We start from the raw sequence: 27,483 nt of genomic DNA, 5'->3' as shown, positions 1-27,483 counted from the left end.
CCCGAAGCGCTGAGGCGACAAAACCGGCGTCCCGCGGCGACGCGTCTCGGCCCCCTTGTTTGTGGCTCTCAGATCCATCATGGCTTCCCCCTGCCTTTCTGCCTCCCTGCTCCTTGTGTTCCTCCTCCCTGTGGCTGCCCTGTTTATATAGAGCTATTGCCGCTCTCTAATATAGACTCTGCTAGGATGGGAAGGTGCTTTCCAGCCCCACGTCACCGCCTCTCCATTTAAACACCACATCAGCCTTTAAATAGGGAGCGAGCCGCGGAGCGCGGGCTGGGAGGTGCATGCGTCCGCGGCGGAGGCTGTGAGACGGGCGGCTTGTCCCTCGCATCCCAGACGGCCTTTTCCACCGCTTTCTTTTCCCTCCGCGCCGCTCCAGCCCGTCGTTACCGGCCTGCGGGGCGGTGGTGCTTTCTGCCGGCTCCGGCGCGGGCGGGGGTGTATCCCAGCCGGTGTAAATGGGCTTTCCTTTGCTTTTACGCATTGTACAAAGACAGTTTTCATCCCCTCCTGCATTTGAATATGTTTACTTTTTTTTTTTTTGTCATTTTCTTCTTTGTTCGTTTTTGAGTTTTAGTGGGTTTTTTGATTTTTTTTTTGTGATTATTTTTTTTGTCAGTAGCTTGCACACGTTCCTGTGCTCTTGTAAGGTCTTCGAAGTAGCTTTTCTGCTGCGTGGGGAAAGTAGTGTTTAAACGGTTCTTACCCAGTATATCAAGGAGAGATGTAGTACTTACTTTATGGCACTTTGCCAAGGTCTGACTACAGCTGTTATCCTAAAAGTGATGTTAATATTAGTTTTGTGTTTGGATCATGGGCTCCTGTTACTCAATGATTTATGTGCGTTTCTGGTGACTAAGATGTACGAATATTTTATTGCAGTCCAGGCAGAGTAGAGGTTTTAGAATTTTCACTAACACTTTGTTTCATTACAATATTTGGTATACTGCAGAATATTATACAAAAGAAAATGCAAAACATCCTAATTTTCTTTTCCAAATCTGAAATTTTACAGACTTGCCTGTGAGTTAGGGTCATGCAACTGCAAAGAAACATCTTTGCTTTGATATTTTGTCAGCTTTTGTATCAGAAAATTTTAGGAAAGTAGTCAGCTGTTACACAGATGATGTGTAAGATGCATACTGAATGTGTGTGATCTGAATCTGTTATTTGTCCTTCTGTTTATAAGCTTCTGGCTTCATTTTTTTGTTGCAAGAAAGGGATCTATTTCTGTGTAGTCAATGAGAGGGTTTGCTTCTCTTTCTTGCTCAAGTTAGTACTCAATAGCAAAAAATATATATGTTGCATCATCTCCAGAGTACTTGTAAATATCTTGTAAAGACTTGCTTTCTCTCGGCTGTGTTTCTGTACCGTCCTAAGTTCTGTAAAGTTCTCTTGAAAGGTGTCAGTGTTTGAACATTGTGTTTGGATTAGCAAAAGCCAAGCTTAAAATGAGCCTGCTTCAATTAGGTATGCTTTAGGCTAATTTTCAGTTAAGTACTAAAACCTTGCAATGGTGCTTGGTCAACTTTGTCAAATTCAGGTCTCGTTCAATAGCAAAGATCACACTGCTTACCCAAGGGTTGCCAAAGATGAATGGGAACATTTTGAAATGCTGCAGCCAGGTGGCTTTAGGAAGCTGGACTTGGAGCCTAATATGTCAGTAGCATTGCGTAAGCATCCAGTCAAATTTGAATTGCTAGAAATCTGTTCTCCCTAACAAAGGACAAGTATAAATGTAAACAGTTATATGCAGTATCAGATTTTGCAGGTGACAAAAGAAATTTTTTTGTAAAAGTCCACGACAACGTAAAAAAAGCTCAGATTGTAGTGCTTGCATTGTAGATATATACGTTACTTCTTTCTGTGCACATCTTTGATGTAATTGTGACAAGTTACCTTTACAGTGTGCTCTTCTAGCTGCATATGGCCAGCTTACAGCAGTAACTACACGGCTGGTAGGAGGATTAGCAGTGTTTCAGAGAGAGCTGCAGAAGCAACCAGGAGCAAACTGCTGTCAAATGCACAAAGCATGCTGTGGCATATCTCTCCATAACATGTTGGTGATTGGAAACCCAAACTGCTGAAATCCCAAGTGTTGTGATAATAATTACAAAGAATTGCAGTTTTTGTACCCTTGAAATGGAAGGAATGTAGGAAGTGTAAGCCCCCGAAGGCATGTGGTGTTTCTTAAAATAGCTTGCTCCTCAGTTTGGAGTGTGTGTGCATGTGTAGCAGTCTCACCATACTCAGAGTTCTCTTTACAAGATGCATAAGGAAAGTGAAATATAATCATTTCCTTATGTTCCCAGAGGGGGAAATACTAGATTTCAAATCTCTTCTATGTGTTTGTGGTTGTATCTAATAAATCAGGAATTTTAATTGTTGTCTTTTATCTGTAGTAAGTGTTTGGAATAGTGTTTATTGAAGAGTGATTTGAGTATTTTGCTCTTAAAAGAGCTTGAAGTTTACAGCAATGTACTCTTTACGAGGGAGGCACTTTAATATAAACCAGATGAAAACATGATTAATTTAATAGCAATCTTTAAAGTCTTCATTTGTTCTCATTGCTTTCTCTGACTGAATGCAGAAATTTATTGGAAAGCTCACCTGCTATCCCATCTTTAGACTTATTCAGGAATTGTATTACCATGTTTATTTTTTGAGTAAGCAGTGTATGAAAATAATTTTGTCATCCAACTCCAGAGTCTTAGATGGCTTATATAAACAGCTTGAGCATGATATAAATAATGCTTAAAGCCAACACTTAGTGTATATCTAAAACAGTACAGTGTGCTTCCGTTTAAAGACTGGAGCTTAAGGCTGTTTTGTAATTTTACTGGGTATGCCTATTGAGGTAGGAAAAGAGCGTTCTGTGATACTCTTCAAAATTCCACTGTGGATGTCTCTTTAAGGCATTACTGCTCCCACTGTGGAAGGTGTTGCATCCACCTGGACTGGATGCTCAGTTGGAGTGTACAAAAGAGAATGTTTTCAACCAGACAGGATTTTTCTGGGTATTATGTGAATGTGTAAAGATGAAATCAGACACTGTTTCATTATAAGTGTGCAGATACTTTCTTCTCCCTTCCTTTCCTTCTGATCATGTAGCCATGAGTGTATCATGTGATCAGAGCAGCATCTGAAAATTCTGAACCACGTTTAGATCAGTGCACTGTGTGGCTAATGCAGAGAAGTACATGCCTGTACAAACTGCTTGCGGGCTTGTTAACATGCACGGCTCTTGACTCACTGCACCCCTGCAGGACTGTCCTGTTTTGTTTATCTGCTTGCTTTGGCTGCTGGAAGTAGTGGAGAAGGATGCTGTGTCAACAATGGCAGAGTGAACACTTGTGCTCTTAACCTGCCTCTCTGCTGTCTTGCTAAGCTAACACCGAACACTAGAAACCCCTGTCTGCTTGAATTTGTTTTTTCTCTTATTACACAGGGAATAAAAGAAATTCCCAAGCAGATTGTTGGGCTGTAGAGTCAATTTGTTGTATCTGAATGTTGATATCTTTCTTATGAGGCTTTACAGACTCAGGAGGCTTTGTGAATAAACCTTACAAAAATGCCTGACTGTGGAGAATAGGAGGAGGTATCTACTGGTGGTAATTATTAGGGCCTGTTTGCATAAAATCTGTTTTTGTTAGAAAAGTGGACCTAATAGGTGATTTAAGGAGAGAAGGATTAAAGGAGAAAATGTGGTCTGCATCCTGCAGGAATTTTTATTGTGATTTCAGGCATACAGGTATTTCTCTTGACTTAAGTAAAGTAACTCATGTGCCCGAGGTTAAGCATGTTTATTTGCAGAGTGTGGTTTTGGCATTAAGAAACAGATGCTTTTAATATAATAAGGAGCAATATATGGAATAGGTTAAGTAGTATTTCTGTGCTAGTTGAATCGCATAAGCTTTATGCAATTTGTTTAATTATAGAAATAATAGGACTTAATGTTATTAAGTAGAACATCTTTTTGCATCTGTTATGAATTAAATCTAAGTGGAAAAATAATCCTGTTAATGGTGCTTGGTATTTCTAAGTTACTCACTACACAGATTTAAAACATTAGCACTCAAGAGTAGTCTGGCTTTGGAAGTCTGTTTCAATGTCTATAAGCACATTTAATGCAGTATTTGAAGCCTGGATAAGAAAGCATACAGGATGGCATGTTTTGTCTCTTTTGGAGCAATTAAGTTTTGGACATAGGTGCTATAAATGTACAAAAGTAATTGTAAAGGATGGCAAACTTACACTGTTATTTGAAGCCTGAATTTATTTTTTTTTTTGAGTGACAAGTAACAGAAGGATGAATTCTAGCATTTCAGTTACTTGATTTGCAGCAGCATGTTTTAAAGCTTCAAAGTGATCAGTAGCATAGAGTGGTATGTTGAGTTTTGTTGAGTTTTTTTCTTTTTCTGTGGTGTTTTTTGGGGGGAGGGAGTGATGGTTTGTAAGAAAAATCACTTGAGTGTGCCCCTATGAAGAGTTTGTTTTAAACAGTAAGGACATAATGCACTAAGCAGCCATCACACTGCTTAGTTCCAGATTTCAAATATGTTTTTTTATCCCTTTGTAATCTCAGTGCATTTCTTTAAAGTTTTTTCATTTTGTTTTTGATTTCTTTCACACATTTAAAGCAAAGATATTCAACTTCTTTTTTGTGCTTATTGGCCATTCAGCTTTTTTGTGGACTAGTAAATCATGTGCTGCTATTCTCCTTGCATTATTGTGTAACTTAGGCAGTATTATCTTGGGCGTGTCTGCAACAAATTCAACACTTCTGGGATGCATTAAGCAACTATACATGCATCAAATAAATGTTTCAAGTGCATGCAGTAAATATGTGTAGTTCCAGCACCTTTGCACTAACTGCTTGATGCAGATTTCCCATGTGTGCATTGGAGGCACAGCTTTCTTGGGGTGCCAAACCCACTGCACCAGTACAGGATGATTGTTTTGCATGTATACAACGTATCTGATGTGTGCGGCATCATCAGGGATTTAAGGAAGCATCATTAAGGAAGTTAGGGAATGGGGTTGAGGAGGTGAGGGATGAGGAGAAAGTTGTAGCTACTTTCAGATCATTTTAAAATTGGTGTATGCCCAGCCCAAGAAGCAGCCTTTATCAGTGACATATATATGGTTCAGAGGCTACAGATTGATCAACCCTAATTTAGAGCTCATAGTGCTACCTGGCAATTATGTAGCACAGATATTTAAACCCAGCCAAAATCCCGTTGAGGTTCTTACGTAGGAAGAGACATCTAGCTGTACTGCTTAAAAGGTACAGCACATGCACAGTACAATTTTTGTATGGTCCTATGAATTAAATTTTGAGCTTTAAATGGTACCTTCATTTTAAAATTCACAAAATGGCTGAAGTTGGAAGGGACCTTTGGAGGCCTTCTTGCAACCTTCCTGCACAAGCAGGGCCTCCTAGAGCCGGTTGCCCAGAACAATGTCCAGGTGGCTTTTGAGTATATCCAGGAATGGAGGCACCAGAACTTCTTTTGGCAACTTACAGTGAACTGATAATTCACTTTATCTTTGATAGTTTAGGCATGAAATCGGTGTAATAGAATAATAACGTATTTGTAGTGCTTTCCCATGAAAACCTTGTAATATAAAAGCATAACTACTGATTGAAAACAGAAATCTGTCTAGCCTAATATCCTGTCTGCAAGAGTTTTTGTAAACAGATGTGTAAGGAAGAACAGAATATGCACATGAATGCTTCCAGTTTTTTGGGCCTTCAGTGGTTTTCAGCTCAAAAATCATTCTGAGCCATATTTGATACCTGTTAAACTAGCAAGCACTAACAAGTTTTTTGTCTGTATTTGTCTTAATATGTTTTTGAACTCTTAATGTTCTTTGATGTATTTTGCACACATGCAAGTATTTTTGCATATTCAGTATCTACATTTGCAAGCAGAAAACAAATTGACTGAATGTAAAACAATCTTCTCTGTTTTGAATTATATTCCTCATGGCTTGATAACACTTGTGCTGTAGTTATATCACAAGAGGTCATGAGTAGTCCCTTCCATTTTCACCTTGTTTGAGCTGTTCTTGTTTATTTATACCTCTTTGGATATTTTAGTCACTTGAAAAGATGCAGTATATTCTGTAATGCAGTTTTCAGAATTTTTTTATGTGAGGAAATCTTATTTCAAAGTCATAAATTTCTTTCAAAACAGTGCTGACTAGTTATTGTTTTTTTTAAAGCCTAAATTGTACAGGTCTGTTATTGAAGATGTCATCAATGATGTCAGAGAAGTTTTTCTGGATGAAGGAGTGGATGAACAGGTTCTTATGGAACTCAAAACTGTAAGTTGCAACTTTAAAGTTCTTTTAAATAGACTAATACAGCAGTTAGTTTCCAAATCTGGTTACTGTTGTACACAGTAGAAATACTAGTTTTTAGTTAGTTAAGCATTGTATTAATCTGCATATCTGTAGTCCCTTATCATTTGAATTACACTGCCGTATAGAGAGGTATGCTCACCTTGTTTACTTTCCCTAATCTGACAACAGCAGGCATCTGAATTCAGTATTATTTTGGTCCCCAAAACATTGTATCTTTAAAAAAGGGGAAGATGTTTATTTTAGAGACAGACAGCTCTTAAGGTTTCTCTGCAGTGAAAAAAAAAAGGTCTGCTCTGCTTGATGTTTTTGTCTTTCTGAAGAAGAAGAGTTGCATTGTTGGATGCGTTGTCAGATTGTTGCATGTATGGTTTGTGGTTTGCAGAAATCTTGTCTTTTGGCAGGTGGTACATAATAAATCACATTGTATTCATCACACTTTTGTCAAGCTCTTGGATTCAGAATTTTTACACAGAGTGAGGTTGAGCTGTTTTTAAGAGTCCAAAATAAAGGCAGGATATTAAACCTGAGCTAATGGGTCTTCTGTGGCTTTCTCCAAATTCCTTCTGAGTTAAAGAAGCCATTCGAAGGGGAAGAGAAAAGACAGGGGGAAAGCCAAAACAAAACCAACCAACCAAAAGAAATAAAGCAAAAGGAAACTGGGAAAGTAGGTCCTGTTTGTCTCAGCTTCTTCAGAGAGTGTAGTGTCCCACACTCACAATATTTTTGAAATATTAAAAAATGGATGGAAAAGGAAACAAATTTTGAATTTGACTAGACAGAAACAGGTAAAGACTTCTTTCCCATGAGACCATGACCTGTCTTGGTGGAAGTGCAGTGAGCACTATAAAAAAAGCACTTTGGTTTTTGTGACACAGCTGTGTTCAGCAAATGATGTCAGAAAAGATTGAGGAAAGAGACAAGAAGGAAAATGAAGTATTGAAGGGGAAGGGAGCCCTCAGCAGACTTAAGTCATGAGTCCTAGGTGCCTGTAGTCTTTTTGACTCTGATGTATTAGAAATACTTGCATTGCTGTCTTTTTGCAAGAACTGCTTTTTTGCATCTGTGACTGTCCTTTGGAGACACGTCAGCTGACATAAAGAACTGTAGGGCTGGAGAAGCTGAATTTGATACTGTGGTAGAAACTGTGTAAATGCTTGTAGAGAGGCAGTATCTTAGGTATGCTGGTAGTTTCTGTTGAAATGTGTTACAAGGCAGTAGTTTTTAAACAGCTTTTATTGAGGAGTTCCAAGAAGAAATGTCTTGAGGAAAGCTGTAATAAAGGAATTGTTTTTGTGATTATAGAGGTAAGAAAGAATGTAGGGAAGTGGAAAACTTGAAGGCTTATTTAAAGTTACCAGTTTATCTCTATTTGTGCTTCTATTAGAGTTGTTATGAATCTTCCACACATGGAAAAAATAAAGAATATAAAAGCTTGAGGTTGGACTGACAGGAGATATTTAACTCCTTTTCTTAAAACATTACCTCTGTGGAGTTACCTCTCCAGTCTATATTTGTCTAAAGGCTTTTTGAACTAAGTAGACTGCACAAAATAAACAGTGAAAACAAAATCAATTTTGGATTACTGTCATTATGTTGTTACAAATCCCATTGAGTAAAAATTGTACACAGATAGTTCTCTTTCCTTTTCCAAACTAGCTGTGGGAGAACAAGCTGATGCAGTCCAAGGCTGTAGATGGCTTCCATTCAGAAGAGCAGCAGCTTTTATTGCAGGTGCAACAGCAGCAACAGCAGCAGCAGCAACAGCAGCATCATCACCACCACCATCACACACAACCTCAGCCACAGCAAACTGTGCAGCAGCAATCTCAGCCACAACAGGTCCTTATTCCAGCATCTCAGCAAGGTCAGACTTAATCTCTAAACTCTCTGGCAAAAGACTCTGAAGTTAGTCCAACTCCTTAACATATTCTAAATCTAGGACAGGATGGAAACCTTTTAGTCTTTCTATTTGCCTCTATTTAATGGGTCAAGAGAACTGTCTTGGTAAAAAGTATTTTGGTATTTGTTTTAAGTAATATTCTTTAAAAGATTTTGGAAAAGCTGAATTTTCTTGGTCTCCTACAACATAACATATTTTGAGAACACATGACTTTGAAAATTCCATTATCAGCTCTAAGTTCAAGCCAATATACTTGTGCAGTTGGCAGTTTAGTCATGAGGTAAAAAAGTCATTAGGAGCAAATTATTTCAAAAAAACCATTGTCAAGCATAACTCAATACTAGGACATGAAAAATGCTTGTATAATAGTCTTGAGTGTATATATATATATATATATATATATATATGTATTTTTGTGGTCTTAGAAGATTGCACGTTGTGTAGATGTGGGTGTTCAAGGTGTATTTTAGGTAGCCATAACAATAAATATTGTTTCTTGTAATTACTGGCCTGTGTATTCCTCATTAATAATTTAAGGAAATTTTTTTCAGCAATCATAATTTTATTTGAAATATAAGAAATATTACTGGATTTAACTGTATATATGCTGAGTAAACAAATCTGCCACCTATGAAAGGCTCGATTGAGTTTTTCAGTGCATTAAGTTTATGGCATAAAATATTTATCTGTGGTAGTCAGACTTCAGTCTTTTTGTCAGATTTCATGGATCGGAGAACCTATGTTGTCATAGCACAAAAGATAGATATGGGTTTATTTTCCACCCTGCCCCTCCAAAATCCAGCCAAAACCCAACCACCATATATTCAGCACAGAATACAACTAATGTGACTAGAACTGGTTTTTGTGGCATTTTTTTACCGTGGTGTGGGGTTTTTTTGTGGTTGGTTTTGGGCACTTCTTTGGTTTTTTGGGGGAAAAGGGGTTGATATCTTGTTTTCTTCTTATAGTACTTTGTGTTTTGGCTACACATGAATCAGTTTTTAATGTTGGGATAAAATTAATTTTGAGATTAAGGCCCCTAAATAAATACCTGCGGTTCCAAGGGCTCCGGGAGTCTCTGCCGAGGGAGGACAGTGGCAGAGCATGAGGCAGCTCCTCACCGCTCCCTCTGGTGGCCCCTTCGCGGAGGAGCTGCGACTTTGCCAACCTAGGTTCCCTCCACTGACCAGGAGTCCCCCGTGCTCTTGGGGTTTTTCTTAGGGTACAGTAAGATCCTACCTATAGTAACACACTTAAAGCCAATTTATTGTTGCCAAACGTTGTGGCTTACAAAGAAGTGACAATGTGGAGGCTAAATGAAATTAAATTAGGATATCAGAGCACTTTAATCACAGACATGCAGTTTTATGAATTACTTGACTTCCCTGTTCCATGGTGGAAATGGTAGTTCCTCTCATGACCTGGTGCAGTCACAGGGAGAGATCAGAATGATCAATATGGTGATTCCTGCTGTCCTTTGTGTGGTCCTGGCACAGATTCATGAGATTTCATTAAGCTCTTTTGCCCTCCTTGGGTTCCCTGAAACTTGGAGAGATGCCCTCAGATCTTGGTGTAGGGTTGCAGGGCTTTCCACCCCAGAATCTTTTCCAGAAACTCTGTTACCCCTAGTATTCTTAAGTGTCCTTTGTTAGGGGTTTGGATGGAGAAGAGCTTGTCAAATTACTGTGCTGTTTTTTACTTTACTGTCACAGCTAATAGCAGCAGCTGCCTGCTTGTTCCATAGGCTTAGGCACTTGTTTTTCTGGATGATCAACAGATTGTTTATATAGTTTAGCTGTCTGTTTCCCTTAGCACACTAAAACTGCTTTGTTGTGTGGGACAGGTAGTTGATTGCATTTCATCTGCTTCTGCTACACGAAGACAGTGAAAATCATGAGCTAACAGCTATGCTAACTGCTTGTAACTCAAGCTAGCTGCAGCATCCTGATACTCTTCATCTTACAACAGTCCTCGCTTAAGTCTGTTTTAAGAGTTAACTATTTTGAGTTGATGTTTTTGAAGAACTGTGCTATTGGACATCATCAAGTTTATCAACATTTCACTAATACCTTTAATTTCAGGAATACATTTTAAATCTTACTTTACTTAGATTCAGAGTAGGTAACTGAAGCCCTTGAAATAAGATCTGTAAAGGCAAACTAGTCATATCACTTCTCAGACCTGCTGTTGTATATTGTCTCGAGAGTAAAAATAAGATCAGAGGTTGCTTAGTAGTTGTTTTTGTGATGGATGTTTGGGTGATGTTCTTTATAAGTTACTCTGGCTTGGATGTTATTTTGGGCATACACTGTATTTTTCATTAAACACTGTTTTTTGTTTCCAGCACCTCAGCAGCAGGTTATTGTGCCAGATTCCAAGCTGATACCACACATGAATGCATCAGGCATGGTAAGAAAAGCAGAAGTTTAAACAGGCATACACTGTCATTTTGTAAGTTTTTTTGAGTAAATAATAAACATGAATCTGGTATTGGTCATCAGATGCTTAAAAGTAATTTAAGACACACTGCCAAAGCTATCTGCCATCTTTGAGTTTTGTGGCTGCACTTACAGTCTGGGATCAGTAGTAGTCCATGATGTCAGTTCTGATAACAAATCTAGGACTTACCTTGATCCTGTGCTTTAACCAAAACTTTTTTTTTTAAATCAGAAATTGGAGTATGTTGGTATACATGATGATATGCTCTTATAACAACACACCATCACTAACTGATGCAAGCATACTGTATGTGCTAGATGCAGGGAAAACCATTGACTACTCTGAAACTTAAGTTTATCTCAAGTGAGATATGATTTAGCATTTCACATAGATCTTTGCTGGTCACATTAATTTGATTCACTAATTTTGTGACAGTATATAAAGCTGAGTCTGGTCATTTACCCTTTTCTTGCAGTTTATGTCTCTAGAGGTTAATTTTAATTATCTTCTCTTGCTTTAAATTCCCTGGCTTAATTAAAAGAAAAATAAATTGTTTGCAAAGCCATAAGAAGAACAGCTAATATAAGTTAAATATGTGTGTTAAGATTAGAATTAATTCCATTCTTACCAGTTCTGTACTGGAAGCCCATGAAACAAAATTTCATGATGCAATAAATTTTCAAGTGCAACGGCTTGCTTAGCATTCACTTCTTCGTTATCTGCTGATCTTGCTACAGAAAAGAACCTGAACTTTGTTACTTGAATAGCCTGATGTACCTAGAGGCTGAGAGCACATAAACATTCATGTTTTTCTTTTCTGTTTTACAGCCATTACAATGGGATTTGTAACTTTTTAAGTCCAACAGTAAAATACTTTTTTTTGGATCTTGTTGAGGGGTATTGCAAAAATAAGTATGCCAAACTTTTTAAACTCTGCTGCTGTCAAAATGTGGATGAATTGTAGACCACAGGGGACTCCTGTTCAGCAAATGGTCACAATAAATTTGGAAATATTATTTGTGTTTATTAGAAACACTTAAGTTGATATAAAAGAGTGGATCTGACAGACTGTGAGTATCTTGGAAGGCAGAGAATAATGAGAGTTTATTTATCCATCTTTGTCTGGGATGGAGGATGCATAGAAGCACACTTCAGTTTTGCTTGGTAATCTCTAATTTTGGCAGTTGTAACTACTATATTGACCAGCCAGTATGGGAAGATCCTGTTTCTCATAAACAGGAAGTATGCACTCTGCCTAGTAATACAGTTTAAATCCTTTCAGTAGCAAAGAGTAATCAGCCATGGTTCTCTTATAAAGGGAGGCTTTTCCACAGGCAGCTGAAGTTAGACCCTTGAAATGGAGAGGCCTCTGGAGAAGTCCATTGCCCTCTGCGAGTTAAGGACTTAAAGCAGATTGTTGTATTTGGAGCTCCCATAATTGTGTTGGAATTCAGTATCCTTGCAGGTTCAAATCATGACCCATTGAAAGTCTTTCACTTTCTCTTCGAATCAACTGTCTTGAGAGAAAAATTAGTCATTCTGTGAACAGTCAATACACAGCATGCGTGTATTCACTCAAAGGAGCTGTGTTATGTGGACTTGAAGTGCAAATCACTTACAGAATGAAGAAAAGTAACCTGATTACTACTCCCTGTGAAAATGTGACAGGCGAACGTAATCATTGCTTCAGTATCTTACGTTTCTCCAGATTTTTAGGCCCATACCCTTGGCTGCGCTGAAAAAGTGTAACTAAAATTGCCACATGAACCATGCAGTGTTGTAGTGTATTAGTAGATTAGCAGAGAAGGCAGAGGAGAAGAAAAAAAATCTGCTGGGCTCGCAGATAAAACAAGAAACCACATGGAGTTAGGGTTAGGGTGTGATACTTAGTGATTTTTTTTTTTAACCTTCCTCCTATTAACAAAGAAGGAAAATAATTTTTATAATTAGTATAATGTATGCCAGAAACTGGCAGGCAAAGATTGTAAACAGCAATAAAAAGGTACAGGCAGTAGGTTGTGAGATGAAACATTGGCAATAATGTTTGTGGTTAAAAAGCTTTTCTGGTATTTCAGAGTGCTGCAGCTACTGCAGCTACGTTGGCTCTCCCTGCTGGTGTTACTCCAGTTCAGCAGATACTTACAAATTCAGGTAAGATTGAGAACAGACAATAGTTTAGAGAGTGCTTGGGAGGGAGAAAATCTGGGATTTACTTTCTGTTATTTACTGTTTAAAAAGCAGAATCGAGGAATCCGCCCTTATAGTAGTGGTAGTCCCATCTTTCAGATATACTTAACTATTTCAGTAAATGGGGTTTGACATTTTGCTCTGGAGGGAGAACAGGAAATCTGTCTCTGAGGGAAATGTATAATGTTCAAGATTATGTAATTTAATTTCCTTTCTTATTCCACCTTTCTCATTAGAAATGTGAAAAACTAATGTTGGAATGTATCTTAGCTTTTGCTTTTCAGAATTGCAGGCTATTCTCAAAGGTGTGTATGTCTTGGACGTATTTTGTGAAGTGATGAAGGGTAATAAAGCTAAAGGATAATGAAAGGAAATCAAGTACAGGTATTATGGGAACAGAAAGGAGAAGTGGACAAGAAATGTAAGGATAGATTATTTTTTTTTTCCAAAAAACAACTGCACATTAATACTGCAAAGAAAGTTATACACAGAGTAATTTTTTGAAATGTAATTGGAAGGAAAAAATTCTGAGGAAAGGACATCATCTTACAGGACCCTGGAAATATCTTGGTGTTAGCAGTGGATAGAATTTTTACATTGTTAATACCTGTGTATTCCTATTTTTGTTTGATTTGTCTTTCTAGCTGTAAAATCTGTCTTTTGAAACATGAGGTATGTATACAGGTGGGAGCTTTAAAAATGCTATGTTAAAGGATTAGGCTGTGCCTTGCAAAAGTAAATGCATTTTTGGATTGCATACCTCATGATCATATTTAGATGGTAAACAACCCTATTCTTTGTTTCCGGCAGTTACTATAGCATAGTATCTTTTCACTGATGAAAACAAAGCATTTTAATGTTTCTCTCTTTTAATTGTCATTGGTATTCTTCCAGGAAACAAGCTTCTAGACAAAGATCATTTAAAAAGTGAACTTGTACATTTGATTAATTTGATATTTTACTACAGGTCAGATCCTCCAAGTAGTTAGAACTGCAAATGGAGCTCAGTATATAATTCAACCACAGCAGCCAGTTGTTCTACAGCAGCAGGTCATACCACAAATGCAACCTGGGGGAGTACAAGCACCTGTTATTCAGCAGGTAAAGGAAAATTTTTGAATAGGTACAGTTGAAAGAAAAAACCATAGTAGTAATTACTAAAAAGGCTTGCATTTTTATGACCAAATTGAAATAGAACACAGTCAGAAATGGTATATCTAAAAAAAAATAAAAGTGTGGTGTGGAGTTGTGTTTGGTTGTTTTTAACTAACTCATTTTGAAATGTTGTTTTCAATGTCACTTTTATTCTTGCCTGACTGGCTGCAGTTTAAAATTTCTCTTGGGCATCTTCTGATGACAATAATATATTGTGTGCATAATCCTAGTCTACGTACTATATGTTAAAATGTGATTATTGGTTAAAATTATTTCAAGTCCCATAGCACACAGAAGAAAATACCTAAATTCACACCTTCATGCCCCTTGGTTATTTTAGTAGTGAATACAGTGTGTTTTACAAGGGCTTTTGTTCAATTACAAGGACAACTGTGTGTCCAGACTGTAAAAGTATTGAATTTAGCATAGTGTCACAGTTCTGCAGTTTCAGCATGAATAACAATTTGTAGGGAATTTAAAGTTAAATTTTTTTTTTATAAAGAATGTTTTTTAAAATGATATTTCACCTGAATAAAGATGTTTCTCTGCTGTGCTTGGAAATCTGTGGTAGTAGTGCTAGTGTTTTACAATGGATAGACAGTAGGTTTTCTCAAATTTATCAGTGCAAAATTTAGGAAATGAACACCTACTAGTGAAGAAGGGTATGTGATTATAATTTAAACTATGTATCTGATATAGGTGGAATATTTGTAACTTTTTTCTAATTAGTGCAAGTCAAATTGATATGCCTTGATTGTTTGAGTAAGTGATGTGGTTGTCTGTCATGTTAGCAGCCACAGTACTTGCTATGATATTCCATCAGGTTTTGGCTCCTCTCCCTGGAGGGATTTCCCAGCAGACAGGAGTGATTATTCAGCCTCAGCAGATCCTGTTTACAGGAAATAAAACACAAGTCATACCTACAACAGTGGCTGCTCCTACACCAGCTCAAGCACAGATACCTGCAGCTGGTCAGCAGCAACCACAGCAACAACAGGCACAACCACAAGCACCACTTGTTCTCCAAGTTGATGGAGCAGGGGACACATCATCTGAAGAAGAAGAAGATGAGGAAGAAGACTATGATGATGATGAAGAGGAAGACAAAGAAAAAGATGGAGGTGAAGATGGCCAAGTTGAAGAGGTAAACTGTTATTTCAGAAGACTGGAACACAGTTGTTTCATTTAAATTTTTTTGTCAACATTTTAAAGAAAAATGTTTCAAATAATACTATATTTCAATACTTTTGAGAATATAACTTTTATCCTTGTACTTAAGGTTCATTATTTCCTATGTTGAAGTTGGGGCAGTGGTGTGTATTAGTAAAGCACCTTGAAATGCAGCTGAGGAAGGCAGAGGGGACTGTGAGCCGTCATGGATGGCATTTTAAAAACTTTATCAGTAATATTTTTTCATTTCATGGAGAGGTCAGTCATGGAAGTATGAAACCTGCATGAGCAAACAGAAATAGTCAACTCCACTTGAGACTGAGTGCATAAAAAAGCAAGGTGTTAAGAAGATTAACAAAAAAGAGAGCATGTATTTAGTTCACTGAGGGGACCAACAAATATGGTCTGACCTGCATCTCACTGGCTATTCCATTGCATTCTGTTACACTAGAACAAGCTTGACAACTCAAATTTGATTATAAAGCACCTACTAGAAACACATCTGACCTTGATTTAATAAAATCAGTAGATAGGAAAAGGAATGAATTGTTGCATTCTTAATATATGCTTAATTTGCTTCGAATTTGCTTGGTTATGGACTTCAGCCAGTTGTTCTTAAAAAGTGTGTTGCACCAAAAAGCTCCACAAGAATAAGAAATCTTAAAAAAAGGGGTAGGGGGCAGGTAGGTACTAGTAAGTTAAAAGTACTGATATTTAATCTCTGATGGGAAGCTTGGCACTCCCTACATCTGTCTCTAAAATGCATTTTGAACTGTCAGATTTCTTCCAGAGTTTTCTACAACTTTTCCAATGATTTTTAGATTCCATTTAAAATGCCAATATGAGCAGTATTTCACAGTAACCCATGCAGGATACTCAGGTCAAACTTGTAAATTTATCGAGGAGTTAAATCAGGTTTTCTGTAGTATATTTACAGTGGTGTCTTAACACTGTTGGGTTCACATCGCTTTTCCATTATATTGATCAGCATTGATGTCAGTTTGAATGTTTTAAAAGTTGCCTTAGAGGTCATCATGCTTAAATAATAGGTGTTCTTTAACACTTAATGCTAGCATTCTTGAGGAAGTTTTTTTTATATGCCAAGACTTCATTATCAGCGTACCAGAGATCTGTTATTTTTGCTTCCTTTGCTCATCAGCAGCTACTTTGTGTGGACTGGTTACTTAAAGCTTTTGAAGTCAGTTAAGCATAGCATTACTTTGAAAGGAATTAGGACCTCTGGTACACTTTCTCTCACTAGCATCTGCTCTGTTTAGCTTATGTACTTGGGAGTAGGTGGGGAAGATGAGGATTGTACAGCAGACTTATTGCTCTGCATTTAGTAGAGGTTGTTTTAGCTTTTGAAGCATTTGTTATTGACATGGGATGAAAAAATCTTTTTAAATTTCTGCTGGAACAGTGTGTTAGCAGAAAGAAAAAAATAAAATTAATTTTTAAGGACATGAAAATACATTCTAGAAGGTATGGAGAAGTTATTTTTCTGTGTGTCTATGCAAGATCATATTAAAGCATTCCCCCCCTTGTAAAAATTTCCTGTGTATGTTGAAGTCTGTTTTCATTTGTGGTACATCAATTTCATTTGTGGTACACAAATGTGAATAAGCCATGGAGTTTTTATTTTTAAGGGCATGTAGGGAGTGATGTGACTAACATCACCTTTCCACTGCTTAGATGCTTTAGGAAAATAAAAATCTGCATACTTTTGTGAAGAAATTTTGCAAACATCAGGAGCAAGAATTATTGTGACAGAAGGCTGCAGTGCTCAGACTAAAACTGGTAATCTTCTTAGGAATAAGGGTAGGAAGGAAATGTATGTACCTCAGCACTCTACTAGAAAGCCTAATATTCCCAACCTCAGATGCATATTGGGTCCTGTAGTTCATAGACATGACTGTAGCCTCATGTAAGTAATCATCTAATAGCTCTGTAATCAAAGTAGGAGCTCTAATCTTGCTGAACATCCTAACTTTTTGCATGTGTTTGTTTCAGGAGCCTCTGAACAGTGAAGATGATGTGAGTGATGAGGACGGACAAGAACTGTTTGATACAGAAAATGTTGTTGTGTGCCAGTATGATAAGGTAATCTTTACAAAACAGAATCCAAGAGTTCTACTTTCTCTGTTCTTCCTATCAAGTAATAATTTTTTAAGTAGTATCTTTGTGACTGTTAAGTACAGGTAGATCTGTAAAGATTATAATATGATTGGAAAGAATTACTGTTTTTAAAACAAGTTTATGTGGCATGTTTGTACTAAACTTGGTAATGAGTAAAGCTTGGAAAAATTTGGCTGCATTTTATTTTTCTTCATCATGTCTTTTTGTGCCCTTTAATGAAAAGGAAAGGCCTCTGGGCTCAGGAGAGAGATGAACTGTTATAACTTTGTCCATTTATTGTGGCTACGAATAGAAAAAGTAGCATTAGGATTTAGACTTCTGGAAAACTGTTCCTTGATTACCAAAAATGCCTCTTCTGGATGATAGAGTAGTTACCAGAGGAGAATGTTCTTTCTGTGTTATGCATTGTGCTATACAAAATGGCAATACAGAATGTTTGTGCTTGTTTTGCTTTGAATTCTGCTGAACTGTCTTGCCTCCTCTGGAATTAGTAAGTTCTTGCATGTTTTCCCTGGAATATACAAGGATTCATCTCTGCCTGGAATTTTTTAAAGTGTGTCTAGAGGATATCAGACACCTTTTGACTGAGGTAATATGCAGAAAGATTATTCAGTGTGGATTTTCTTTCTTTTCCTATGCTAGATTAATGGGACTATGATAAATAAGGATTCTTTTTAAAGCAGAAAAAAACCCGTAAGCTTGTTGAATAAAAACTCCTATGTTTTAAAGAATGACTGTGTTAGAAAATCTTCAGTTATACCCAAATTCTGCTTAGATTTACCATCAGATTCAACTGAGAATTGAAGACACAGAAAAGTGGTATCAGTATCTACATCCCAGCCATCTGTCTCCTCCAGACCGTAATCCAAAACTGTTTGGTTTGAGGCAGTTCGTAAGGATAGTGAGGGATCTCAGAATAGCAGTCAGGAAAGCTTGTTGGGAGCTGCTGAAGCTGAGTGACAGGAACTACTCTGAAATCCTCACCCTCTTAAAAGAATGGGAAACTCAGTAGGGGATAGTGTCCATCATTAACCTCCAGTGCTACATGCTCTGAAAGGACTTCATCTCTTATCAAGCAATCATTGATTTGTTTGTCTCTAAACTACACAGGATCAACTCAGATCTGAGCAGAGATCCCTCCTGCCCAGCATCCTGAATCAGCTGATAGTGGATGCCTCTGGAGCTATGAGATAAGGGCAGAGAGGTAGCAATGCTCATGTAGAGAGCATTTTACCATCCTTCTGTAAACTGTCTCTTGAGAAAGAGATAGTGGCTTCTTATCAATGACCAGCGGAGAATTTTTTCCTTTATTTGTCAGAAATTATTTTGATTATGTTTGAATCCTTGAAAACTTTCTTATGACAAGAAGTTTCATACATGCATTGTGTGATGTGTGGAGAATCACGTAGTTTTTAAACCCGTTAGTTTCATATAATACCTCTTAGTTCTAAACAGTGTTGCCTTTTTGTTTTCTTGGTGTTGTTTATGGTATTGCAGACCATCATAACCCTCCTCAGTCATCTCTTTGAAATCAGAGCTACACTTTGCTTTGTTATTTGTACAGGTGTTCAAACATTTAATTGTTCTTACTTTCATTCTCCAGATGTGTTTTATTTTTCTGTATCTTATTTGGTAAGGGTAGATAAGGTTGAGGGACGATCAGAGCTGTTAATAACACAGGTGAACCTTCCATTTATCAAGTGGTGTCTCAATGTTCTGCAATAATTCATGTATGCTTTTGGCCCTGCTGAACACAGAGCTGATATTCTCATGGAAAAGTCTTAGAACATTGGGATCTCATATCTGACTTAATTGTTAACTCAAACCCATCATTTTTATTGTCCATGTAAATTGAAATAGTTTTTTCCCTTGTTACTGCCTTCATGTACATTGAATGCCACCACTGTTTTATTACACCAGTAAGGACAGTAACATTGTTCTGCAGCTCTTCAGTAACTGTTCTTTTTTATCATCAATGACGTTTTGTCATTTTCCAGATGCTTAGTGAATTCTTAAACTGCAGACTCCAGCCAGCACAAACTTTTGCTGAAATGATCTCATTTCACTGTAAAAACAGTGTTCTTACCCTCGTTTTCTCATTTTTATTCAGTTATTTATCCATCTGAGGATCTTCCTTCTTACCTCATGGCATCTAAAATGCTTCTGATGAGGGTTTTTTGTTGAATGCCATTCGGTAGAGCAAATAGCATATATAAGCCAGACCTTTCCTTGTTCATTTATTTGCTGACTTTTGCCACTGACTTCTTTTTTTACTTTTTTTAGCTTAAAGTGAGAACAGACCAAGCAGTATTACTAATAATTAATTGAGTGATATGGTCATATCTGTGCTGGTACTACTTTACTGTTCCTACAACGCTAAGAGTAGATGGGGAGACTTCTTATGCTTAATGAAAATTGCAGAAGGATTTTCTGGTTTTATACCTTTTGTAAAATTTTCTTAACTTTTTCTAGACAGGCTTTATTACGTTTTTGTTTTGTCTGTGAAAGTTTATTGTAATCTTTCCTCTTTTGGACAGCATTTCAGCTTTGTTAAAGTTCTTTGAGTATCTTGTACTGCTACTTAATTGTACTGGTGATCTTTTGCTCTTTCTGATGACATTTTTGGTAGATGACAAGTATTTGTCTGTTCTACTCTTACAGTATGTGATGGTTTTTTTGTTTTGTTGGGGTTTTTTAATTTTTTTTTTCCCAAAAGTTTACTCCTTGAACTTTAGACTGAATTTTGTTCAACTTCCTTTAGTTTTAAATTAAACCTATAGGTTGGACATCAGGAGGAATTTCTTCACAGGAGGGGTTGGTAAACATTGGAATGAGGTTTTTTTATTTTTTTTTCTGTCCTAGTATTTCTTGGGCTGTTGCAATTAGTTGAAGTAATCTCCCAGCTTAATCTTACAAACTTGTTTTAAACAAAGCCTTAAAGGGGCCAATATTTTAACTGGAAAGACTATAGCTTAAAGCTGAAGCTTCAGGCCTCATTCCCAATACTGGAGATACTACTTTTCTCATTGATTCTTTACAATGAGAATTGGAATGTAAATCATGGAACAGACTCGCTGTTAAAGAGTGATTTTACAATATAACACTACTATGTATAGAATCATAGAATTGCTTAGGTTGGAAAAGACCTCTAAGGTCATAAAGTCCAACTGTTAACCCAGCACTGCTGAGTCCACCACTGAAGCATGTAAGTGCCATATTTACATGTCTTTTAAATCCCTCCAGGAATGGTGACTTAACCATTTCCTGGGGCAATGTTCCATGTTCCAATGTTTGACAATGGTTTTTGTGGAGTTTTTCCTAATATCCAATCTAGACCTTCCCTGAAGCAACTTGAGGCCATTTTCTCTTGGCCTATCATTTGTTACGTGGGGGAAGGGACCCTCACCTTGTTTTGTACCATAGAGATTTTCAGACTAAAAGCCTTGTAAATGATCCACTTACCTTTTAACCAAAACTTAACTTTCAGAAATCCAGAGTCAAACGCTTCAGATTAGAAGTGGAATGTTTAAGTAGGCCTGCTATCTATATATACATAACCTAAACTAGTTTTCATGCAGAACAGAAGTTAGATAAGAGGTACAAATAATGAAACTTAGTGTTTTAGCCTTTCAGGGCTGTTTTAAAACATTGGTCTTTTTGTTACAGTGGTTGAAATAAGGATTTCTAGCTTTCAAGTAGAGTTTCATGGCTGTTGTAATCAAAGATAATCAAATTAAAGCATCAGAGGTGGATATATCTTCATTCTTCTTTTCCAGCAACCTGTAAAAATGTGCTTTATGCTTTGGATTTTGAAGTGTCTCTGTGCTTGCATGGTTTTGTGACAGTTACTGCTACTGATTAAAAAAACAAAACCAGAAAACACTGATGTATGCATAATTAGGTTTTGTTTTTCATGCCTAAGTGCACAATTGATTTTCAACATATTTACAGTAACTAGTAATGTATGTATAATAGTTATTCCATCTTTTCCCGCCCTTATAATTATACATTATTACCCATTTCTGATGCAGAGTAATAGTTCAACTTTTTCCATCTGTTTTTAGATTCACAGAAGTAAAAACAAATGGAAATTTCATCTCAAAGATGGCATCATGAATCTTAATGGAAGAGATTATGTATTTTCCAAAGCCATTGGGGATGCAGAATGGTGAAGTTTTAAAAGACAAAACAAAACAAACGAACTCCCTTGTAAAAGGAAAAAAATCAAAAGCAGGAAAGGCTGAGACTTGGATGTGTACTCCAATCAAAATGTGTGTCTGCACATCAGAAATAAACAAAAGTATTGGAACAAAGGTAAAATGTGGCAACAAAGACACTACTTCAGATGAGCAAGCCATGGACTGTAGCAGCTATAGCATTGTCTGGGAGCTGGTTTTGTGTGTTAGGAATACCTTAATTATCAATTCTACATACAGGTACCTACAGCTGGTATTTAGCATGTAAGGCTTTGTCCCCCTCCCCCTTGATTTCAGATTTTAAAATACTTCTTCCACTGATTGAAGGAACTATTCCCTTTAATAGATTATTAATCTGAAAATGCTTATTGTGTGTACAAATCTTTGCTTTGAACACTTCCTTTTGGTAGTGAGGATGGTCAGAATGTTACTTAAACTGCGTGCAAGCTTTGTACAGAAGGGTAAGACTTAAGGTGTTAAATTTTAAATAACTTGTATAAGGAAAATATTTTTAATTCTGATATGCTCATTAATTATTATATCTATTTGTTGTTTTCAATGCAGTTCCCCATAAACAGGCTGTTGTTCCTAGCAGTTACAAAATGGTAAAATGATCACTTATATTTCAAAATTATTTTAATTTCATGCGATAGATTTTTAGGGCTTCATTTTTCAATTTCTAGGCACCTGTAGGTCCTCCCTGATGAAAGATTGCTTAACTTGTTAATGATGTTCTTGCTGTTTGGTGGTGGTTCAGCATCACTGAACTGAAACAAATAACACAATTTCCATTGATTCTTTTTTTTAATTATTTTTTTCTTAGAAAGGGTTTGGAGACCTTTTGAATCAAGTGTAGGTAATGCCATAATAGATCCATTCCTTTATCTTCTTACTATGTGTGTAGTCCACACATCCACAAATAATTCAACAGATCACAGGAATGACTAAATTTTTGATATAGAAAATTGTATAAAAATTCTAACTTCCTGGCTGCAACTCTTAATCAAGGATCTGCTTTACTAAAAAGTATAGCCAAAAGTTACCTGCCGCAGTTAATCTCTCTAAAGTTTCCAGATGGCATGTAATTTCATGAAGAGAGCTGCACAGCTTTGAGAACACAAATTTTGTTAGAGTATCTTTAGACTGTCTTGGTAACAGAAAATCAAGCGGTCGGATGCACTAAACCTTGTGTAGTCACTTTTTCACTTGCCTTTTTTATTATTGTTTGTTTGGTTGTTTTGGTTTCGTTTTGTTTGGTTTTTTTTTTAATTTGTGAAAAGCAATGAAGTTGTTCCTCCCCTCCTTCCCTTCCTCTCCTCAGAAGGTGAACAACTTGTCTTTGTGCATAGGTCATTCTTGCAAACCCTGCTTTTGCAAATGCAGTTACTTTTGAAAAAGGAGAGGGAATGGGCATTATACTTCAGAAACTCACCATTTCAAAAACAGTTTTGTGTTTCATTGGGTGCTTGGAAAGATTATGAAAAAAGAACATAGCAAAGATAATTTTCAGTAAATTAGGGAAGACTTTGAGAAGCAGACATGAATTCTGATTTTTGCTTGAGAATGAAACTTCTGAATCATTTAATGAAGTCACAAGCATATTTTAGCAGTATGTAACTTTTATTCACTCTTATTTATTTGCCTCCAAGTGCATTTGTAGTCTCAATAGTACATAGAAAAATCACAACAAATTGTAAAGAGGTTCTTTTGCTGTGATTTTGTACACCTGTGTTCTCATTGATACAGACTGAAACTGCCTGTAGGCTATGTCTAGAGCCATGTGGTTGTTAGAAAGTCATCTACGTTCATAAGCTTTATGACAAGTTAATTGATGATTCTTCTAATTAATTCTTTATTAGTGGAATCATCATTTAGAGTGCATTTTTAGCTTGAGGCTTCAAGGTATCTCAAACTGATCAGTGTTTGCTTTCTTCTGAACAAAGCAGATATTTTATTTTTTTTACCACTGTTGACACTTCTATGTACAACTGCAAGGAAATCAATAATATACCAACTAATTCCTTCTCTCACCTTTTCCATGTCTGTTACCAGTAAGTCTTAAGTAGCGGACTTCAGAAAAATTCCCATAATGCTGCACAGCCAAACCAATCAAAGGAAAAAATATCCTTTTAGTTATAGATTCCTTTTTGTACTACTGGAACCCAGATCAATTGTACAACACTTTGTTTTCATAAGTTTTAATTATATTTTTTACCCACATACATATGCTAGAAACTGCATCGCCTTTCTATTTATTTTTAAGGGGTAGCTGAACTTTAAAGGTAATTAAGCTTAGTCTGTTCTGAAGGATGTTAGAAGCTTTCTGAACTTGCACAGTCTCTTGCAAGCTAATTGTATGGTATGCTTTTCAGATAAGTTTTGTCTTCAAATACAAATATCTGTGAAGTTTTGGGAAAGCCAGTCAGACCATGCACATACCAATCTGTGCTCTTATCGCTACATCAAGTGTTCCTTTTTTAAATCAAAAAGCATGTTTAATTTCATTTTATTGTAGCAGCTTGCTGTAAGAATGTAGTTTGCTTAATTTTATTATTGTACTTGAACTTTTAATCATGGTTTTAACAATATAACTGAACAGACCATTTCATTAGGTTCAAAAGAGACCATTCCTTTCAGAGGGCAAGGGATTCTCATGTTCATAGTTATTAAATGAATTTTTCCCCCTTTTAGAAATAGCTTTTTTTGTTGTTGTTGTTGGGTTTTTTTCAATTTAAATAGTTCAGTATTAATGGAAACAATTAATGGTTTCAAGAGGGCTTATGTTAAAATTTGCACAGATAATGGAGCACCTTTTTATGATAGAAAAAAATGGGGAAAGATAATTTCATAATTATAACCATGATGGCTGGTGGAAACTTGTAGAGCAACTGGGCAAAATTGAGTCTTGTGCCTTTTCAGTTTGCAGAATACCTGTTTTGCCAGTATGACAATACTTTTTTTGATTCCTGAGAGTAAATTTCCTGCAGTGCTTCAATCAGAAAAGCAACTCTTTTGCTCTAGTTCTGTTGGGTTTTAGTGTGTGCAATTATTTAAAAACATCTAAGTGGAAGACAAATTGAAATATGTTTTCTTTTAAGAAGATAATAGAGAATTTAGTCACATAAGGAACTTTATATTGGACTATTTAAATAAAATATGTTTTTATTCCCCCTCAGTTGCTGGATAGCGACAAGATTTCTTTGAGGCTTCATACTCCTTGTTTCCTGCATTGTACTCACAAGTTGCATTTGAACATTATTAAGTTTCCAAAACACTGTTTAAAGTGATAATTGTGGTCCGAATTTATTTCCAAGAATGATATGTGATTCTGAAGCACATTTTCTAGAAGAGAGCAAAAAACATGTTGTGTCACGTAACAGATTTTTTTATAAATGTTTTCTTATCTCTCTGCTGCACAATTAGGAGTGTTAAAGTAAACTTCATTGAGTCTGTGAAAATAATTCCACCACTTGACAGTTAGCAGTAATTATGTCACCACATAACACTACCAGAGTAAAGTTTCTTAATTTCAGTGAAGGAGTCAGAGACCTTGTTAACTAAAGTTCATATTGATTCAGTCTCTTCAATTTGTAAAAGCTCCTTTAAAAACAATAAAGCCCCTCAAAATTTCCCCCAGTGCAAAAGCTTCCTACTAGAATGCAATAAGATGTCCAGGAAGTGAACAATGGTTTTACGGTAACACACACTGGATTGATACTGGGCTGCCTTACACAGCATTGTGGAGTTTACTGTGTGCCATCCCACCCCGCCCACACCCCCCGACTGAGATTAGAGTTCTTCTCAGACTTTGAGATCAGTGACTATACAAGATGAAGAAACTTGCATATTGTTCTGTATTGGTGTCTGGCATTTAAAGTCTCGTTTTTCCCATTGCTGTGATTGGTTGGGAAATATGTAAAAACCAGTACATTGGTTTCCATGTTGTCTACTTTTTTCAGGCAGTTCATGCAGTGTGTTTTTTAATTATTATTTGGTGGATTAGACGTTGTGAAACAAAAGGAGCTTTTTTAAACAGGAAGAACTACCTTGGGTTAGCTGTATGTACAGTCATCCAATGAGACATGTTCCAGAGTGCATAGGGTACCGGTAGATTATGGAGAGGGGGACTATCCTTTTTTGCTGTTCTGAGCTACTATTGTCAACTGCTGTTGTACATATACTGTTATGTGTAAGGGGGTAAATATATTTATTATGTTTGTAAAATTCATTCTGTACAATTGCAGATCAAGGTTGCTCCTCTGTGATATACAGGATATTATGTTTCAAAGGCCATGCTTGGAATACGATTAGAGAACTTAGTATTTTGATGTACTAAGACCTATTTTAAGTTTAATATTTTGCCTTTGCAAAAACTTTAATTAAAGATGTTATTTAAAAATGTTTGCCACTTCATTTACTATCTTCCATATGCATTTGTTTCGTATGTAAGGCTTATGACTACTACATAATAACACTGAAGGTTCTGAATTGATTTTCATCTCATGCAGGTAATTTCACTGTCACCTACTTCTTGAATTTACCTTGCAGGCTTTCCATTTAACGTCATCACAATGTTTTAGAAAAAAATCACAGTTTAATCTTGAGACCAGACTTGTGTATTTGTTTCAGTATTTTCTCCCTGTGGTAACTTGAGTGTTAGGTGTTGAGTGAGACTGATTGAACAACATGGTGTTAGGGCCAATGGTATCCTGGGGTGCATCAGGAAGAGTGTGGTCAGCAGGTCCAGGGATGTGATCCTCCCTTTCTGCGTGGCCCTAGTGAGGCCACATCTGCAGTATTGTGTTCAATTCTGGTCTCCACAGTTCAAGAAAGACAAAGAGCTACTGGAGGGGATCCAGTGGAGGCCACAAAGATGATTCGGAGTCTGGATCATCTCTCTCTTGAGAAGAGACTGAGGGAGTGGGACCTGTTCAGTCCAGAGAGGAGAAAATGGAGAAAGGTGTCACATTAATGCATACAAATATCTGAAAAGCTGGTGCCAGGAGGATGGTGCCAGACTCTTCTAGGTGGTGCCCAGTGACAGGAACAAGGAGTAATGACCATAAACTAAACCACAAGAAGTTCCACCTCAACATGAGGAGGAGCTTCTTTACCCTGAGTGTCAGAGGACTGGAAGAGGCTGCCCAGGGAGGTTATGGAATCTCTCTCTCTGGGGACATTCAAAGCCCACCTGTGACATTCTGTGTGACTTCTCAGTGCCAGTCCTGTAAGTGGAAGTGCAAGACAATATCAAGAAGTAAAATGCAGAGTTCTTGAATGATAGCTGGCTGATCAAAAAGGTTTCATCTTCATCAGTTAATCTAATCTGACAGAATTGCTTTCTAGCATAAGCAGCTGACATATTTTTAGTTCTTGTCTAAAAGCAGTACCTTGAGACATGACTTGTGATTTATTTTTAAACCTAAGTTTTGAACTTGAAATTCTAATATAATTAGAAAGAAAGTAAGCTATAAGCTAAACTGCCTCTATGGTGATTGTATTTTGTAATGTGGGATTTTGACATAATCTTTTAGCTGTAGTGGTGTCAAGGTATAGCAAACGATTCGTAAGGAGTGATGTGTCTTGGTTTGGGTTTTTTCCCTGGTACTCAAGGGTTCTTTCCTTCCCTCCCCCATTTTAATACTCCTCTTTGCTTTCCAACACTTGGACAAGTCTGAAAAAACACAGTACTGCTTTTTCCATAATGTTTGCCTTACTTGAAAAGGATTTGGAGTTGATTCTGGATAAATGTCAGAAATTATGATGTTTTATCAGAAGAGATCATCAGTCTCTGAGCTTGCATACTACGTAAGAAAAACAGGTCAGAAGAATGGCTTGTTATATTGGCCAAAATGTTTTCAAAAGGACCCTAAAAAGAGGAGGCAAAACAGAATGATGACAAATTAGTAGCATACTCAAGTTAAAACA

General features: G+C 36.8%; 1 protein-coding gene across 1 annotated transcript; it reads left to right on the top strand.

Moving 5' to 3' along the window:
- The first annotated feature begins 6,222 nt into the window (after positions 1-6,222).
- GTF2A1 (general transcription factor IIA subunit 1) lies at positions 6,223-25,954 on the top strand. The gene is made up of 8 exons (XM_008924934.2): positions 6,223-6,333; positions 8,029-8,236; positions 10,617-10,681; positions 12,787-12,862; positions 13,866-13,999; positions 14,877-15,197; positions 17,234-17,323; positions 21,424-25,954. Exons 1-8 carry the CDS (start codon positions 6,319-6,321, stop codon positions 21,529-21,531), a joined length of 1,017 nt encoding a protein of 338 aa, XP_008923182.1. The 5' UTR covers positions 6,223-6,318; the 3' UTR covers positions 21,532-25,954.
- The last annotated feature ends 1,529 nt before the right edge of the window (positions 25,955-27,483 follow it).

This window comes from Manacus vitellinus, unplaced genomic scaffold (assembly GCF_001715985.3).
Source record: "Manacus vitellinus isolate BGI_N305 unplaced genomic scaffold, ASM171598v3 scaffold_6_pilon, whole genome shotgun sequence".
NCBI classification, from domain to species: Eukaryota; Metazoa; Chordata; class Aves; order Passeriformes; family Pipridae; genus Manacus; species Manacus vitellinus.
The sequence above is the reverse complement of the archived record's forward strand: the minus strand, read 5'-3'. Positions and strand labels throughout refer to the sequence as shown.

Bases quoted from the DNA above. Each gene is read 5' to 3' on its own strand.
- GTF2A1 (XM_008924934.2), top strand. The intron at 14,000-14,876 runs GTAAAGGAAAAT...ATATTCCATCAG, and splicing joins AAGCACCTGTTATTCAGCAG to GTTTTGGCTCCTCTCCCTGG. The intron at 15,198-17,233 runs GTAAACTGTTAT...TGTTTGTTTCAG, and splicing joins AAGATGGCCAAGTTGAAGAG to GAGCCTCTGAACAGTGAAGA.